This window comes from Cryptomeria japonica, chromosome 9 (genome assembly GCF_030272615.1).
Source record: "Cryptomeria japonica chromosome 9, Sugi_1.0, whole genome shotgun sequence".
Classification (NCBI taxonomy): Eukaryota; Viridiplantae; Streptophyta; class Pinopsida; order Cupressales; family Cupressaceae; genus Cryptomeria; species Cryptomeria japonica.
Window position 1 is genome coordinate 202,045,514 of NC_081413.1, and position 18,977 is coordinate 202,064,490.

The window sequence follows — 18,977 nt, forward strand, 5'->3', positions numbered from 1 at the left end:
ACAATTGCATCACATGTACTTGTACTTATGGAGTCAATTTTATCCTGCATGTCCTTCTAATACCAAAATTGATAGTGACTTGGTCATTGTTGAAATTAAATGATACAACTTTCCAATGCAACTGATCTCTTCACCAAAATTTACTGCTATGTCCAGAAATAAATTAGAAAAAATAGAAAAAAACTAAATTGTTCTTCCAGGCTATGGTAGGAACTTAGCTACCCTACAACCCTTGTTGTTTTAGGCTCTTTATTGGCAACATTAAACTTGGTAATAACATATTTTCTAATGCAATAAGATATTTTTTTTAATGTTTGATAGTAATTTTTAAGCATATTTTGTCACCTATGATATAACAAGGCTGAGATAATTGGCAAGAGTTCACTATTCTTAAAAATATTTAATTTATGCTCACAACTATTTAATTTATGGCATTAATAACCAAATATTTCATTCAAAATAATCAAATAAGTAAATTTATTCATCATAAATATATTTTTTACCTGAAATCTAAATATATGTGTAGATTTTTTCAGGAAAAAACTCACAAAAATTAGTAGTCTTATAAAATATTTTAGATTATACATTTTAATTGTTTTGAGATTTGTGCAACATAAATATGACTAGTCATTTTCTACTAAATCGTTTTGATCACACAATTGGTTGTTTAGATCCTTAATTTACTTGAAATGCACAAAAAAGTATAAAATCAAGAATATAGTTATCTAAGCCATGTGAAAATAATTGAATCTAATTGATATCTCATTTTGGGCTTGGAACATTCAAAATATAACAAGGGAAAAATAGATGTGAGAGTTTAAATTTAAACTTAATTCAAACTCCATTCAAGCCCGTATAACCACCAAAATAAAAGTTTATTAATTTGAATGTCTCAAGGTCCATTACCCGAGGTGAAGATATGAAAATATATTAAACCTAGGAAAAATATTATATTATGCTAAAATGTCACTAGAGTCAAAACTTCACAAGTGACTTAATATGATCTTATATTAAGATCTAGATTTGATATGGATATATTATATGAAATAAAGAAGATTATATCTAAAAACAAGATCATTGAGCCAAATTAAAATTAAAACATAAGATTATAACATGCTCCAAAAATAAGAACCTTTTTTTAATTTTCATAATATTAGGAATACCAATTGTATTAGATAAATAAATTGTTTATCTACCTTATCTTAGTACAAAATATTAACTTATAAAAGTATATCTCAAAATTCAAAAGAGTTACCAGATTTTGAATAGAATCTTTCCTTATTATTCAAACTTGTAGAATGAAGAAAAATAGCCATGTTACATGCAAATAGTTGTCACTTAAATAAAAAATTATTTTAGAAGACCTTATCTAGCTAGAGCATTTTCAATCGAACTCTACTCAGAATACCATTCAAAGGGTTGAAATAATTTATGCAAGCATGCATAAAGTAGCTTTGACAAATAGGAATGTAGAACTAAAGCAATGTAGTCTTGCTTGATTAGTAGAATAACATGAATATTATTCAAGTTGGTCATTTGGGAAGGCATAGATAGTGATTGGGCTTCTCACAGTATAATTCCCATAAATCCAGGTTAAGGCACTGGAAACTAATTCATCGGCAAGCATGGATCCACCTTCAATTGTTATATTATATGACAACTTCTGATTTAGAGGTGAAAATGATAGTGTGTCTGTGATAACTGTCACATTTATTTCAGATGGTAAAGATATAATAGCCTTGTATGTACTTTCAATCACTCCTACATTTGTAACTATTCTAGGAATTTCAGCTTTAAAAGGATGTCTTGGGACAATAGCAACCATTATTGAAGGGTAGTTTAGTTCTCTTGCTCCATTTTTAGATGGTTGCATAAGGTCACAACTACTAAAATCTCATGTCACCAAATGTAAATCAGTGTCACTGTAGCATTCTTTACAAAGAAAATTAACATAATCATCTAGTTCTGCATCATACACAAGCCCCGGATTGATTGCCATCATTGGATTTATTTGCCCAACACCATACCCAAATTCTGCATCTTCATTTCCAACCAATGTTGGATCCATTATAAATGCTGCATTACAAGCCAAATTATTGTTAATATTTTAATTTATCATTTAAATTATAGTTTTAAATTTTTGGACTAATAACTAAGATTGTTAAAGGTAGATTCACCTTATAAAAGAAAAAGGAGTAATTTTATTTACATACATTAAGAAATATTTTAAATATAAGAAATTTATACAAAAGTAAAAAACATATAAAAATAATTAAAATCCTATGTGTTGAAATGTGGCGACTGATCAGCAAAGTATTGTACACTCAGCACGTATCCTCGCTGGGGTCCGGGGCCGGGCTGGGCCCCGGGCAGGGGTTCGGGGGCGGCAGCCCCCGAGAAAAGTGGGGGTTCAGGGTCGGCAGCCCCTGAGAAAAAAATTTTTTGCCGTTTTTCGTTGATGAAAACCGACATTGTAATAAAACCCTAAAAAGGCCGACTTTGTTTGTTGCCCTAAAAATGCATGTTATAAGCAGCTGGGATGCTTAAGGCATTGTAAGGTTGATGTACTATTTTTGCTGGATAATACGAAAGATTGGACGGCTGTGTATGGTGGACGTAACCCATTCTGGGTGAACCACGTTAAATCTCTGTGTTATCTGTGTCCTATTTTATTTCTTTATCTTTCGTATTTAAATCTGCATATAATTGTTAGTTCATATTTGCTTCGGATCTGCTTGAAACCCTAACAATTGGTATCAGAGCGAGGTTTTCTGTAAATTGGCAGGACTTTCAGATTTGAGTGGGAGCAATGGAGGATTCCAAATTCAAGGTTGAAAAGTTTAACGGCCAGAATTATCAGTTATGGAAAATGCAGATGGAGGATTACCTATATCAAAAGGATTTGTGGCGGCCATTGGAAGGAAAGGCAAAGAAACCGACCACAATATCAGATGAAGAGTGAGACATTTTAGATAGAAAGGCACTGGGATCCATTCGATTGTGCCTTGCGTCGTCTGTAGCATTCAATATAATAGAAGCAAAAATGACTGTAGATTTGATGGCAACATTGGCTAAGTTGTATGAGAAACCCTCAGCTTCGAATAAGGTATTTCTTATGAAGCGTTTGTTTAATTTGAAAATGAGTGAGGGAGGATCTGTAGCAGAGCACTTAAATGAATTTAATACAATTACCAGTCAATTGTCTTCAGTAAAAATTACCTTTGCAGAAGAGGTTAGGGCTCTCTTGATTTTATGTTCTTTGCCAGAAAGCTGGAATAGCTTGGTTATGGCTGTAAGTAACTCTGTCTCTGGTAAAAATACTTTGGTATTTGATGATATTGTTGGTGTTATCGTAAGCGAGGAAATGAGAAGGAAAAGCACAGGTGAGACTCCAACATCATCGGGTAGTGTTTTGAATGTGGAGAATACAGGAAGATCAAAGGAAAGAGGAAAAGGCCTTGGGAATGAGAAGTCCCGAGGGAAGTCAAAGAAAGGACGCTCTCAATCTAGAGGAAAGAAAGATTGTTGGTACTGCAGAAAGCCTGGTCATCTAAAGAAAGACTGTTGGTCTCGAAAAAACAAAGAAGGAGACAAAAATGAAAATGATAGTAAGGAAGCTAATATTGCAAGTAATACTTTACAAGATGCTTTAATCTTATGTTTGGATAATGTTAATGATTCCTGGGTAATAGATTATGGTGCTTCATTTCATGCTACACCCCATAGAAAATATTTTCTAGATTATGTTCAAGGTGATTTTGGACAGGTATATTTGGGTGATGATGAGCCCTGTCAAATTGTTGGAAAAGGAAAGATAAAGATCAAGTTGCAGAATGGTAATGACTAGTTTCTGCAGGAGGTAAGACATGTTCCTAATTTAAGAAGAAATTTAATTTCTGCAGGGCAACTAGGTAGTGAAGGTTGCATAGTTACCTTCTCAGACAGTATGTGGAAGGTCACTAAAGGATCATTAGTAGTAGCTAAAGGTGCAAAGGTAGGCACATTATATCTGTGTACTGGTAACACTTACTCTACCTTAGCTGCTACAGATAAAGTTACTACAGGGACAACAACAATAAATGTTGCAAGAACAGATTCGATAATGTGGCACCATAGGCTTGGGCACATGAGTGAGAAAGGGATGAAAATCTTTCACTCCAAAAATCTATTGCTAGGACTAAAGAAGATTGATTTAGAGTTCTGTGAAAATTGTGTTTATGGTAAACAGAAAAGAGTCAGATTTCTCAAGGTTGGGAAAGAGAAGAAGAGTGAGAAGTTAGAGCTTGTACATTCAGATGTATGGGGACCGGCTCAGGTATCATCTCTTGGTGGCTCTTGTTATTATGTTATTTTTATTGATGACTCAACCAGAAAAACATGGGTATATTTCCTAAAACAAAAATCAGATGTTTTTGAAACTTTTAAGAAATGGAAAGCTTTGGTTGAGAATGAGACAAGAAAAAAGTTGAAGTGTCTCAGATCGGATAATGGAGGTGAGTATTGCAGCAAAGCATTTGAAGATTACTATTCCTTAAATGGGATTCGAAAGCAGAAGACAGTTCCAGGAACTCCACAGGAAAATGGTGTGTCAGAGAGAATGAATAGGACCATCATGGAACGTGCGAGGAGCATGAGATTGCATGTTGGATTGCCCTTACATTTTTGGGCAGATGTTGTACATACTGCTGTCTATTTGATAAATAGAGGACCTTCAACCCCTTTGGATGGTGGTATTCCAGAGGAGGCATGGACTGGTAAAAAGGTAAATTATTCTTTTCTAAAAACTTTTGGTTGTGAAGCTTTTGTCCATGTTGATAAAGAAAACAAAACCAAGCTTGATGCTAAATCTCATAAATGTACCTTCATTGGATATGGGATAGATGAATATGGCTATCGGTTATGGGATTTTGAAAATAAGAAAATAATTAGAAGTAGAGATGTTATATTCAATGAGAAGGTTATGTATAAAGAACAGATGCAGGAAAAGAAGCATGAACAGGACAAACAAGAATATGTGGTGTTGGATGAGATTCCTGAAAATGAAATGCCACAGGTACCTTATGCTCAGCTACAACAGATTGTCCCACAAACTCCTGCAAGTGTTAGACGTTCTACGAGGACAAGTAGACCCCCTGAAAGATTTTCTCCTTCTTTGTATTCTATTTTATCAACGGATTCTGGTGAACCAGAAGAATATGAAGAAGCAATGCAGGTAGATGCCAAACAACAGTGGGAGCTAGGCGTGAAAGAGGAGATGGACTCCTTGATGAAAAATAAGACTTGGGACTTAGTCCCTTTACCTACAGAAAAAAGAGCCTTGCTTAACAAATGGGTTTATCGACTGAAGGAGGAGGAAGGAGGTCAGAAAATATATAAGGCCAGACTTGTGGTAAAAGGTTTTGCACAGAAAAAGGGTATAGATTATGATGAAATATTTTCTCCAGTTGTAAAAATGACTTCAATTAGAACTGTACTTAGTCTTGTGGCTGCAGATGATTTACATCTTGAACAATTAGATGTCAAAACAGCTTTTCTCCATGGAGATTTGGAGGAGGAAATTTACATGTTGCAACCACAGGGATATGAGGTCAAAGGTAAGGAGAACTTGGTGTGCAGGTTGAAGAAAAGTCTGTATGGCCTAAAGCAAGCACCCCGACAATGGTATTTAAAATTTGATAGTTTCATGGTTGAACATGGTTATCATAGATGTCATTCTGATCATTGTGTATATTTTAAGAGATTTGATAATGACGGTTATATTATCCTGTTGCTTTATGTTGATGACATGCTTGTTGTTGGGTCTAACATGCAACATATAAATGATCTTAAACAGAAATTAGCTAGGTCATTTGCTATGAAGGATTTGGGTGCAGCTAAGCAAATTCTCGGTATGAGGATTACACGAGACAGGAAAAATAGAACCTTGAATTTGTCCCAAAGTGAGTATATAAAGAAGGTGTTGAAAAGATTTAACATGCAGGATGCAAAAGCAGTTAGTACACCTTTGGCTAGTCATTTCAAATTGACTAAGGAGATGTGCCCAAAGGCACAGGAAGAGGTTAATAAAATGTCTAACATCCCATATTCATTAGCTGTTGGTAGTCTGATGTATGCAATGGTATGCACAAGGCCAGATATTGCACATGTAGTGGGAGTTGTGAGCAGGTTTATGAGTAATCCAGGTATGGAACATTGGAATGCTGTGAAATGGATTCTTCGGTATTTGAAAGGAACTACTACGAAGGCATTATGTTTCAAAGGATCTAATGCTACTCTGAGTGGATTTGTTGACTCTGATCTGGTGGGTGATATTGATTCACGGAGGAGTACTATAGGGTATGTTTTTACTATAGGGGGAACTGCAGTCAGTTGGATTTCTAGGCTGCAAAAGGTTGTTGCACTTTCAACCACTGAAGCTGAGTATGTTGTTGCTACAGAAGCCAGCAAGGAGATGATTTGGTTGCAATGTTTTCTGAAGGAATTGGGTCAGACACAAGAGGATAGCCCATTGTATACTGATAGCCAGAGTGCCATTCATCTTGCAAAGAACTCTGCTTTTCATTCAAGGACAAAGCACATTCAGCTCAAGTACCACTTCATCCGGACTGTTTTGGAGGAAGGTCAGTTACGGCTTGAGAAGATCCACACAAGTGAGAATCCTGCCGATATGTTCACAAAGGCAGTTCCACAGGAGAAGCTAATTTCTTCATCAGTTTCTATTGGTCTTCTTGATTGATAATTGTGGAATTTATACCAGTCAAGTTCTAGTGTTTTATCCAGCGGATGTTGCATGTACAGTGGTGTCATGTAGTATCAGTCTCCAAGTGGGAGATTGTTCGGTGTGGAGCCTGATCAGTCTCCAAGTGGGAGATTGTTCGGTGTGGAGCCTGATCAGTCTCCAAGTGGGAGATTGTTGAAATGTGGCGACTGATCAGCAAAGTACTGTACACTCAGCATGTATCCTCACCGGGGTCCGAGGCCAGGCTGGGCCCCGAGCAGGGGTTCGAGGGTGGCAACCCTCGAGAAAAGTGGGGGTTCGGGGGCGGCAGCCCCTGAGAAAAAAAAAAAATTCCGTTTTTTGTTGATGAAACCCGACATTGTAATAAAACCCTAAAAAGGTCAACTCTGCATATAATTGTTAGTTCATATTTGCTTCGGATCTGCTTGAAACCCTAACACTATGAACAATGGACATGCTTACTAAGGGATGAATAATATACTTGTAGTCATTAGAGCTGATTTGATAGCAGAAGCGGACCAATCTAGATGATATGACTTAACAAATCCTGCAACTCCTGCGATGTGCGGACATGACATGGAGGTTCCAGATATTATATTGAAGTCAGAAATCCTTTTGTCTCCTAGCTTCCCACTAAGTGAGGAATTTATCGCCCAAGATGCAAGAATTTCCATACCTGGTGCTGTAATATCAGGCTGGCCATAGACAAATACATTATATCATGTTGCTTCCTATATAATAGTTATATTTTACAGCTAAGTTATAGTTTGGATGATTACATGAAAATTATAAATTTCAATTCAAATCTATATATGAAAATTGTATTATCATGGCATCTTAGCTTTTTCAAACAACTATGTTCTATTATTAAAACTATGAATTATTATACAATTTATAAATTGTAATTTAATTATATAGCATAAGAAAGAATATCATTATATTATGTTATTTATAAAGAATAATTATATATATATATATATATTATATATTTTTGTTTTATTTTTAATTTATATTTTAGATTATTTTTTAAACATCACATGTTTGATAAAAATTTGAAATTACTATCATGAAAAAATATACCTTGAGAATGTCCAAAGTAATTGGATTGAAACCACGGGATGAGAAGGAAGCCACAATGGGTGTCAATGCTTTGGAAGTCATAGTTTTTTGAATTTTTGCAAAAGGAGAGCTAATGGAATGTAATCAACAATAATGAATTAGCATTAACAAGGTTATTAACATATGTATTTATTTACTATAAAGTATCTACTTGATCCGATTACCTTGTAGAGCTGATGTAAGACAAAATGAATTTTCCTTGTTTAGTTGGTATCGCTATTGCGGGGTTTAACCAAACAAAAGTTGTGTCATCAAACCCATCCAGAATTATAATGACACTTGCTCTACCCGCAATAAAAACTGAATAATTTGGTGGGTCATAAGTGTAGTTGCAAAGCACAATCTTTCCTTCAACTTTAGTACGATCTACAAAATTTAATGCACAACCGCTGAAAAAAGTAACATACAAAATAATAAATTATAGATTCCTTATAATATTATAAATTATTCAAAAAATATGTTTTCTTTCATTATTGAGAAAATATGTTTTTGGCCTATGTTATGCCTTTAGTTCAATATATTATTTAAAATGTGTACTTCAAAGTTTCTTTGATACCTGGAATCCTCAGAAGTAAAGCCTCCAGAAACATTAGCAACATCCCCTCCATATACTGAAGGATACCATGGTTGCTCCATTGTATATGTGTTTATAGAAATTCCCTATAGAGATTAAACACTGTTGAAATTAAGCTTTAAGAAACATATTTAAAAGTAAAGAAAAAATTTGTAGATGATAGATAATTTTACTTTTATGGACATGTTGTTTCCTAAAAGAAGTTCACAATCCATTTTACGATCAATGGTGCTTGCAGCTATAGTTAGAGACCATGGAGAATAATTAGAAACTGGTGCCCTAGAAGGTCCAAAATATCCAGCTAAATTTGATACCAAAATTCCCCTCTTCATTGTATGAAATGCTCCAATAGCAATGCTATCTTCATAGTAACCAATAGGAAAATCGAAACCAAGTGATATAGAAATGATGTCCACACCATCATAGATGGCATCATCAAATGCTGCAAGAATGCCTGCTTCGTCACAATCATCAAGCCAACAAACTTTGTACATAGCAATCCTTGCACCAGGGATCCCACCTCGTGCATCTCCTTGGGTAATACCATAAAAGCTTGCATTCTTAATATGATTTCCAGCAGCAATAGAGGAGGTGTGTGTTCCATGCCCATCTCCATCTCTTGGAGATAAAAAATCCCCAAGTGGTAAATAATCTAGTAAGCTATAATACTTTGCTCCTACGATTTTCCTAAAAAATTATGCATACTTTTAGCTACATTGTAAAAGGTTATTTACTAGAAAATATTAGTATGACAAAACATTAAAAATCGATAAGCAAATAATATGTAAATTATATTATCATACAAATTGAGTGGACCAATTAAAAGTATGAAATAACATAAAAAAGAGTGTTGGAGACTAACAAAAGATGCACTAACTCATCTAAAGAAATGTATAGTTTTTTGTTAGAAACATATTTGTATTTATGAATCTCCTAAAATAGATTATTGGTAAGGAGAGATGGATAGACGGCCCCCTACTATACGGATAAGAGACGGCTTCCATTTATTTCCTGTTGGCATGTTACAAATAGAATCTGGTCTATTTACCACTTTTAGAAAAGATAGTTGGAAATTGAAGAAAATTGAAGCTCTAGTTCATTCGTCGGTCACTTCTCCGTGACCCCCTACTGTAAAATATATATCTTTTGGTCAATTTTTTTAACAATTATTTTATAATAGAAATTAAAAAAATTATATCTATTATATAAGAATCTTAGGAAGTAACCATAGCTCTATAGCTCTATCAGTAACCTGACCTCTGGCAATATAACCCCCGATCCCCACCCAACCCGGCTGACGGGCGGTAGGGGCCAGCCAGTGGGCCTGCTGAGGTGTATTATGATATTTGATATATTATACATCAATATAATAGTGTTATCAAAATTCAACTATATAATTTCATATTTTAGTTCATTCACTTCATAAAAATTTTTAATGGAGTATCTTGCCCTGCAGACACTGCTGTGCATAACATTTTACCACTCATCATTATCAGAATGAAAAACATGCAGAGCAGAAAATAGCTTATGCATGGGGCCGCCATTGCAGGTGTTATTTTTATCATCACACAAAACTCTCATATAAATACCATATAATGAACTGGGTACTTCTTCACAGAGCGCGTTTCTCTATTTTGTTCAAAGCTTTAAAAGATTGAAATTCAACTTCAGAGGCGATTATCACAATGTATATTGTCCAGAAAATTCTGCTTCTTTGAATTAAACATATGTTCATATAAATACGAACTAACGCAAAGGGTTAAAAGTTCAGGCCGAATCGATGATTATTAGAATATAACAAACAAAACCTGCTATTCATTTTCTATATTCTAAAATAAGATAATTAAATTTTATCAAAGAATAAGATTTTTAGAAGAATATAAAAAATATTTATTTAGATGATGTTGAGTTCAAATCTTCAACAATACAAAAATATATATTTATTTAATAATTAAAATTTATCAAAAAATTAGATTTTTCAATTTATAAGATTCATTTGTTTTTTCTTTGACTAGAGAGTGCACTGGCTAGTTGATTTATGTAAATATTCTTACTGCTAAAGTAAATAACAACGACACATGGCTTGCTTTGAAGCAAAAATGACAAAGAATCAAAGAGTCTTCAAATTCAATATGTTGTACCCAATCACCAAGCTTGGATGATAAGGCAATGCATGAAGGTAGCACCCTATTTTCCTCGACAAGAAAAATAAAATCTAGCAAATGTATCCTGATTTTTTTTATCACATCTACAATGTACTACCCCAAAGTATTAGTAATGCCCATAAAAATTTCTTCATCCCATTATTCCAATGGTAGCCTTGACAATCTAACCCAAATAAGAAACATTAGATTAAAACTTGTAAACTATTTTTTTAGAAAATAGGGGAGGAATAGCATAGCCTCCTTGTTGCTTATATTGGTGTTACTGCAACACCCTTTATGCACTAGAGTTTGCAAATTTTCTTACAAACAAAGAGCTTTGTTTGATTATCCTTGTGTTTGTGGATTTCCTTACAAACAAAGAGCTTTGTTTGGTTACCCTATTGCCCCTACTTTACAAGAGCTAAACAATTAGCAAAACATTTAAGAAAAGGTTGGTCCTGCATCATCTTATGAGTTTCAAGAGATAAAGGGCCTTTTGCAATCTTTTGGGAATGAGATTATGAATCTTAAAAGGCAGAAAAACCAAAATTGTAGACCTTATCAACTTCCATATCAATGGCTTGGCTAGGGAGGACACCCCCATGAAGGAAGATAAGAATGTTGAGTGGAAGGAGGTGGGTCTGGAGGTGAACTTGGATCCCGCGGGAGACAAAGCCCAGGATGGCTCCCTTCTGGATATTGACCTTTGTTTCAAAAATGGCACGGACTGCTTCAATAAGGTCTTCCTTTGGGTTCAGAAGGAAATAACAAGCATAAAAGCCAAACAGGTCTAGGAAGCCAGCAAAATTGAAGCTTTAGAAGCTATTGGCACTAGTAAATTCAGTTCCCTCCCTAACTACTTAAGTGAGCTTACCAAAGCTATTAGCAATGTGGAGGAAGTCATAAATGCCCAACGCAATAGCTTTCAAACCTTGGAAGATAGAGCTAGGACTACTAAAAAGAGGATGGGAGGGGTTGAGAAGACTCTCAAAAAGATTGGGGAGCAAAGTCACAAGATTTTAAAGGCCGCCTCTGACAGCATTAAGCTCCTTATTAGCAAGCTTGAAAGTGTCCAAGGGGAAAAAGCCTTCGGGGACACCATTGAGGTGAAGGAAGACACCCCTAAAGATAAGGAGATGGGTCTTGGAAAAATAACTCGCGCAAGCACCAAAAAGAAGCAAAACCAAAGCAGGGATATTGAGAAGATCAAGCTAACTGTTGAGAACATGGAGCAACTGGAGCTAGAAGCTACCAAGTTGCTAAAGAACTTTACCTAGTCTTGGCTTTTCTTTTCTATTTTTTGTGTTGTCTTATCTTTAGTTCCTATGTGTTGTGTCTTTCTATTGTTGGCTTTTTGTTATCCGACCAGTTGTCTTTTCTATGTCTATTGTCTCTAGCTTTTTCGGTGTTCTCTTATGGCTATCTTTTGATCTAATGGTGTAAAGGGTTTCAGGGTCCTTTCAAAACCTGTTTTCCCCTAATCAAAAACTTCCATATCAATACTCCTACCAACAAAATCAATATAGCCTAAAAACCAAGGACAAAAGCAAACCCTTAATGACCAATCCTACAATCATAATGTTCCCAGATCTTTAAGAGTTCTTGTGCCCGTGGAAAACAACATATCATGGGATTATGAATGTTGTTTTCTATGCAATCAACCTTACAACTAGAATACATGTGCAAATGGAGTAGTCAATCAAGCTCCAATGGTATAGAATAATCCAATTTTGCAACCCAATGTGTCTCACGAAGCACTTTTCTAACAATAAGAAGACCAACAAAATGAAACAACAACTCTCTCGAATTGGTAGGGTGAAGAGTTTTGTGGGGTAAATTGAACAGGTCTATCAATTGAGCCTAACACAAGAAGCAAGAAAAGGTTGTTAAAATAGGAAAAAATATTTATAAGGGTCCTTTTCAAGTACACCAAGTGCCAAATACAAGCCAAGGGGTTTCTAGTCCATCTAATGGACAAAAAGTTCACCTTTTGCAAAGAAACCAAACCATGGCAAGCAAGGAGAAATATAAAGGTCAAGTTCAACCAACACATGTTCAAGGAGAAATTATTATTCCAAAGAATCAACTAAAATTTAGTGTTGTCCAATTTAATACTCTTGAGAATATGAAGAAAACTAATGTATCTATGTCTATGTGGGACTTACTAACCAGCGCAAGGCAAAAAGACCTTCCCCAATCTGCCTTGTCAAACCTAATTATGTCCAGTGAGTCATCTAAAGAAAAATATAAAATAGTGCTCACAAATACTCCTAAGACTAAGGTTGAATAACAAACAAAAGAGGTCAAAACCACCCCCTTTTATGTCTCTTTGATCATTAGTGATCATCTAGTACATAACTACATGAATGGTACGGGTGCAAGCATCTCTATAATGACTAAACAAATAGTGGATAGGCTTGATCTTACTTATGAACCTCTTGAAAATGGTATAGTACAACTAGATGGTACAACTATTAACATAGTTGGTCTCATAAAAAACTTAAAATCCTTACATTGCATGCATGTCCAAACTTCTACATACCTCAAGAAATTTATGTCATAGAGCTGCCACCATATTTTGTCATATGTTTATCTAGGGACTTTACTACTAAAATAGGTGGCTATCTATCTTTAGATTGGTCTCACATGTTGTTTAGGACCACCTGGTATGGCACAAAGATTATTATAAAATTAGAACCTATAGCCAAAGAAAAAATTGAACCATATGTTCCTGGTGCCATGAATTTTAACTTGACTATCAACGAAGTAGAGGAACAACCTACTATCCAAGAAAGTAATACAAAAACTAAAGGTATATTGTACATGTTACCATATGAATGGGTAGCATGAAACCTTGATGTTGATTTACAACAGTAGCTAGAAGAGGATGTTTTTGGTGTGTACATGATGCATGAAGTCGATTTCATTGTGCCCAACGTTGAAAAGAATAATGAACAACAATCCAATTAGCAAAGTAATGAGGTATGGCAGTTGTATTTGGATGATTCAGGGAGTATGAATGGTGTTGGTGGGGGTTTCATGATAGTCTTTCCTCAAGGTGAGATATATTAATCAACTTTTATATTTGGTTCCATTTATACTAATAATACTATCGAGTATGAAGCCCTCATCCATGGCATGGACTAGGCAAGTAAAAAGGGTGTTGATTGCTTGCAAGTTTTTCCAAACAACAAATTAGTTGTTAACTAGGTAAGAGGCCTCAATGTGACTAAAATAATTTAATAAAGTGATATAAGCATTTATTTTGGGATGTCATTAAATATTTGTATGCTTTTAACTATTTGTCCATACCAAGGACTCAGAACAAACACATTGATAAGCTAGTTCTTATAGGTGTTGAATATTATATTCCAAAAGAAATAACAAATAACAAGGTTCAACAATATGTGGGGGGCTATTTTAGGCTATCAATTCTTGATAGTGATATACATTGGTAGATATTTTATAGTGAAATACAATTGTAATTTTTCTTATTGAAGAATATCAGTTTTCAACTACTAACCAAGAGAAATTGCACTAGCAGTATGGTGACCAAATCATACAACTAAAAAGAAACAAATTGCCCAAAGGTTTGGTTACCTTAGAATCCATTTTTAGTTTTGATGACCACGCAACAAGAGGGAAATTAATTATGCACTACATTGGTAGAATTTTTATAGTGAAATACAAATTGTAATTTTTCTGATTGAAGAAGATGAGTTTTCAACTACTAATCAAGAAAAATTGCACTAACAGTATGGTGACCAAATCATACAACTAAAAACAAACAAATTACCCAAAAAGTTTGGTTACCTTAGAATCCATTTTTAGTTTTGATGACCATGCAACAAGAGGGAAATTCAATATGCAAATCCATCACAAATACTATGGGGACATAGAAATCTTCAAGGGTAAAGTGTTCAAACTTGGAAAGGTATGTACAATAGAAGAAAAACTTGATTTTGTTAGTTTATTGCCAATAATATTATACTTTTTTTTGCTTGGGATTATTCAAATTTGAAATGTTTTAACCCTCGTATTGCTCAACACACTATTCAACCTGAGCACAATGCAAAACCAGTGAGACAAAAGCAAATTTCTTTGAATCCCAAACTTGAGCCACTAACGAAGAAAGAACCTAGTAAGTTGATTGAAAGTAGCTCATCGCATTCCATATCAAGCATACCTCATGGATCTCCAATATTATGCTTGTTATAAAGAATAATGGAGAGACAAGGTTGTGCATAGACTTTCGTGACTGTTGGGTGAATATTTTGTCACCAGCGTACTAATGACAAAACATAGAATTCACACAAGTCTATGCTAAGAAATTAATCTCTCCTCTCATCAAGGGGAGGTTCCCTATGAAATTTCTCCTCTAATTAACAAGAAATTAAATTTGTGGGTTGGTGTTGGGCATATAACTCTCTTTTTTCAGAGTTTATGTATTCTCCCTTCACCTAGTTACAATTTCTCTACCTCTTCAGATACTTAAAGAAAAGAACTATTAATCTAACAAACTACACAAAGAGTTACTTTTAAGCAGCACAAAGTCTCCTTTACGGTAACACTAATTCACACTGATCGTTACAAATTAAACAATTAGAAACTTAGCTTAAAGCTCAAAGTCTTCAAGTGTAAATTTCTAATCCATTAAACTACAAATAACCGCAGCAATACAAAACTTACTACAAGTTACTTAATTTATTAGTAGATTTCTCAAGTATGCTAAGAGCATAAAGTCTATTGGCAAGATTTGAGAGCTCTCTAACCACATAGCAATATCTTAAAGATCAAAGAAGTAAAGGTAATATGTATTCAATGGACATAGGAACATTAAATAATATAAACAACTTTCTTGATACAACACAAAGTTTGCAATCAACAAAACTGTTTTCTTTATTTGTTTGATTGAATTTTCACCACAAAAGCCCAAAGTCTTAATTGGGATAAAAATCCAGCAAAGTTTTGCTAAGCATGAAAAAGATAAAAAAATATTTACAAAAAGGTCCTCCTTATATAGGAAAAGAAGTTGAGAAAAAGGTGGGCACAGTTGACTTATTCAACCGCACAGTCCCATTTTACTACAACTACTACATAAAGAAAACATGCAGCTGCATAAAAATTTACAACATATACTGGTGCAGCTACATGAAGAAAGAGTGCCAAAAGAGGGTACTTCATTCTTGATTCTCTTCTTCATTGGATTTCTGGAAAACTTCGAATTTAGCAAGGATGGCTTTGACCTCTGCTTCGTTCGGCATCAAGGTAGAACTTGTGATGATCTGGATGCGGGACATGGCATCTTGAATCTTCACCTGTTTCTTTTTAACATCCTTCAACATGGATGTGAGGACTTCAAAGTTGACCTGAATTTCTAACAGTTTATCAAAGATATCAATCAAGAAATCTTGTCCTGTACATTGGTCCATCAAGGAAAGAAATTCCTGTGTGACGACTTCAATAGTGACGAGATTTTAATCGCTATCATATAAATAGCAAGGGAGATCACCAACTTTAGAAAAAATAAGGTCAACCTCGTCATCACCTTCTTTCTTCTCCCGGTCCAGCTCTGCAATCATTAACTTCATTGTCTCTTGTTTATGAGACAATAATGACAAGATCTGAATGTACTTCTCCATTGTGGGAATTACCTTGTTCTCAACCAGGACATCTATCCTGAAATCCTCCATTTTGCTCCACAAGGTAGTGCTTTTCACAACTTCCTCAATTTCCTATGATAAAGAGGTTTTGAGTCTTTGCATTCGACTTTGGATCACTTCATAATCAAACAATAGTTCCACTATTGAGCTTAGAAGTTGAGAGCCTTCTGACCTTAGCCATGAGATCCATTCATCCATGAACCGGCCTTTAGCTCCTACCTGTTCAATCTTTTTGAGAGCTTTGGTGTCTATTGATGACCCTATAGGTTCAACCTCTTGAGAAGATTGTGTTACCTTTAAAAGGACATTGGTCAGCTGTTCACACTTTTGCTTCAAGATATTTTTCTCATCCATCTCTTGATCCAATCTTCTCAATAAAGAATTAAGGGTTGTCTGAGAATCTAATTTCACGCTCTCACATGTTTCCACCCCAAGCTCTACAACCTGCATGGTATAATCTTCTAATCTTATGTTGCCTTTATCCTTGTCTGACGTTGGCACCATAACTTCAGTATATTTTATCTTGGAAGCAGGATCTACTACTACCCGAGATATTGTCTTCGACTTTTTGATTCCCTTAGTTTTTGGAGGAACTAAAAGTTCAAAGTCAAACTCATCTGGGGATATCACTTGTTTTTTCCTCTTAGGAGCCACTACTTCCATCCAAGGAGGAAGTTCTGGATTGGCTGATGGGGTGGTAGCTCCTTGCTGACTTGGAGTTGAGGCTTCAGAAGCAGGTTGACTAGAACTTGGAGCAGTTGTGAGTGTTACTGAGGGTGTTGATATTGAGGCATCTAGTGGAACATTTGTTGTTGCTACCTCTTCAGTTATAGATGGAAGAGTTGAGGGTGCCGTGAATGTAACTTCAACACTTACCAATGGGGGAATTGTTGTGGTGGTGGTAGTATTAACAGGTAAATCTATTGAAACTTGTTCTGCAAGTGCATCTTGCAAGGTCTCATTAAAATCCATTATGGAAGATTCAAAAGTAGATGAAGCGATGTCATCTAAATTAGAGAAGTTGGTTATTGTGAAGAACTGACCAGCAGTCTCGGATTGAGTCAAACCCATACTTAGGTCTCCATCTTCTTGAAAATCTTCATCCTCTTCATCAGAATCAGATTCGACAGAGTGAATGACTACTTGTGAAGTGGTTGTGGTATCTACTTCAACTGAACGTGGTACTTCTTATGCCTGTACTTCCTCTTGTTGACGAATTTCACCTTCTTCAACCTCTTTGCCCTTTCTAGCTTCACTGGCAGGTGGTTGTTCTGGCTCTTTCGCCATTGCTTCCTGTGATGCTGATGATGATTCGCCCTTCTTTGCCCCTTTAACTGTAAATTTGATTTTGGGCCCTTTACCCTTCGATTGTACCACAGGAGCTGAGGATAGTGCTTGTGAGTCTGCCCTGCTCTTGGTTCTTGTTTCAGCTGTCACTGTCTTGCCCAATGGACCATCACTATTGTCATCATCTCCTGAAGTAGTGGGAAGTTGTTTCATACTGAGATTCTTCTTTAGCAACCAAGCATTGGTGTTTGCTAAGATGGGAGATATCCTTTGCATAATGGAATTGCTTTCCTTCTTTGACCATTGCACAAGTGGAAGTGGGGAATCAGCAATCTTCTTCTCATAATAAACAAGATCCACTATGTCATCTATGTCTTCCATAGTCATTGGGATCTTAGCTAGATCCATATTTTCAATTTGTTCTAGAGTAAGGCGGCTGAAATCCATCCTTCTTATATCCTCCTCATTCTGACAATCCGCCCAAACATCCTCAAACCTATAAACATGAGTGTATGTCCTTTTGAGTTTGCTCTTTATACCCCAAAAATAAAAATCGGTTCGGGCCTTGAATATTCTCATGGTATTCCACTGCATTTCCTCCTCCATATTTTTGGCTTTGGGATTGGTTAGCATGAAATACCTGCCAATTGACTCTGGGAATTTCAGCCCAGTCTTATGTGCTTGTGATTGTTTCTCATGGACACTAATCAGTTATCTGCATAGCTCCATAAGGACAATTTTGCTTGAAGGGAATCTTGGAAGAATGAAGAGCTCATTTGAGAAACATCCAATTCGGATATAGGTGAATGTGGGAAACTGTAGAAATACGCACCCAAAATGAGACACTCTATTGTAAGCGGCCTCTGATATTCTTCTCTTCTGTAGGCCTTTATCAAAAATGCACTTCCACACAGCAAAGAAGGCATCATTAACCCTCCTGTAATGATTACCTTGATTTTTGATAGTTAGCTTGTCATAGTACTCCCAAACGGGCACCACTCTTCTGTCACCCTTGGTTGACAAGCCTGGGTATTGCCTCATTGAAGCAGCTGCGTAAACCAAGTATGAGGTCATATAGAACTTCAATGTTACCTTGACCTCTTTCAATTGGGCGCAAAGCGCATCACTGATCTGTTCTCCCCAATCAATTCTTGTAGCTCCCTTTTTTATTATATTTATGTAGTAAGTCATCCAGCTTTAGAAATAATGAGAGTCTTTTAATCCTCTCACTCTGGATAACATAGTAACCATGTCGTTATATTCCTCATTAAAATCACTCCTATGGAAGGACTTAGGCCATCGTGTGGTGAGGGAACTTCTTGCAGCAGAGAAATAAACAGTATTGATCACCTTTTTGCATTTATCCTCATGTTTCTCGTAGTACTCTTGAGCACTCTCTTGAGAAATATCAGCTACTTCTTCAACTGATGAACCTTTAAAGACACTATTGA

General features: G+C 35.5%; 1 protein-coding gene across 1 annotated transcript; it reads right to left on the minus strand.

Moving 5' to 3' along the window:
* Positions 1–1,894: 1,894 nt before the first annotated feature.
* On the minus strand, positions 1,895–17,526 carry LOC131038869 (subtilisin-like protease SBT4.14). The gene is made up of 9 exons (XM_059211540.1): positions 17,463–17,526; positions 16,684–17,174; positions 9,685–9,821; positions 8,606–9,119; positions 8,415–8,518; positions 8,023–8,247; positions 7,820–7,928; positions 7,221–7,434; positions 1,895–2,076 (listed from the first exon to the last, which is right to left on the minus strand). The coding sequence occupies exons 1-9, from the start codon at positions 17,524–17,526 to the stop codon at positions 1,895–1,897; spliced, it is 2,040 nt and encodes a 679-aa protein (XP_059067523.1).
* Between the last annotated feature and the right edge of the window lie 1,451 nt (positions 17,527–18,977).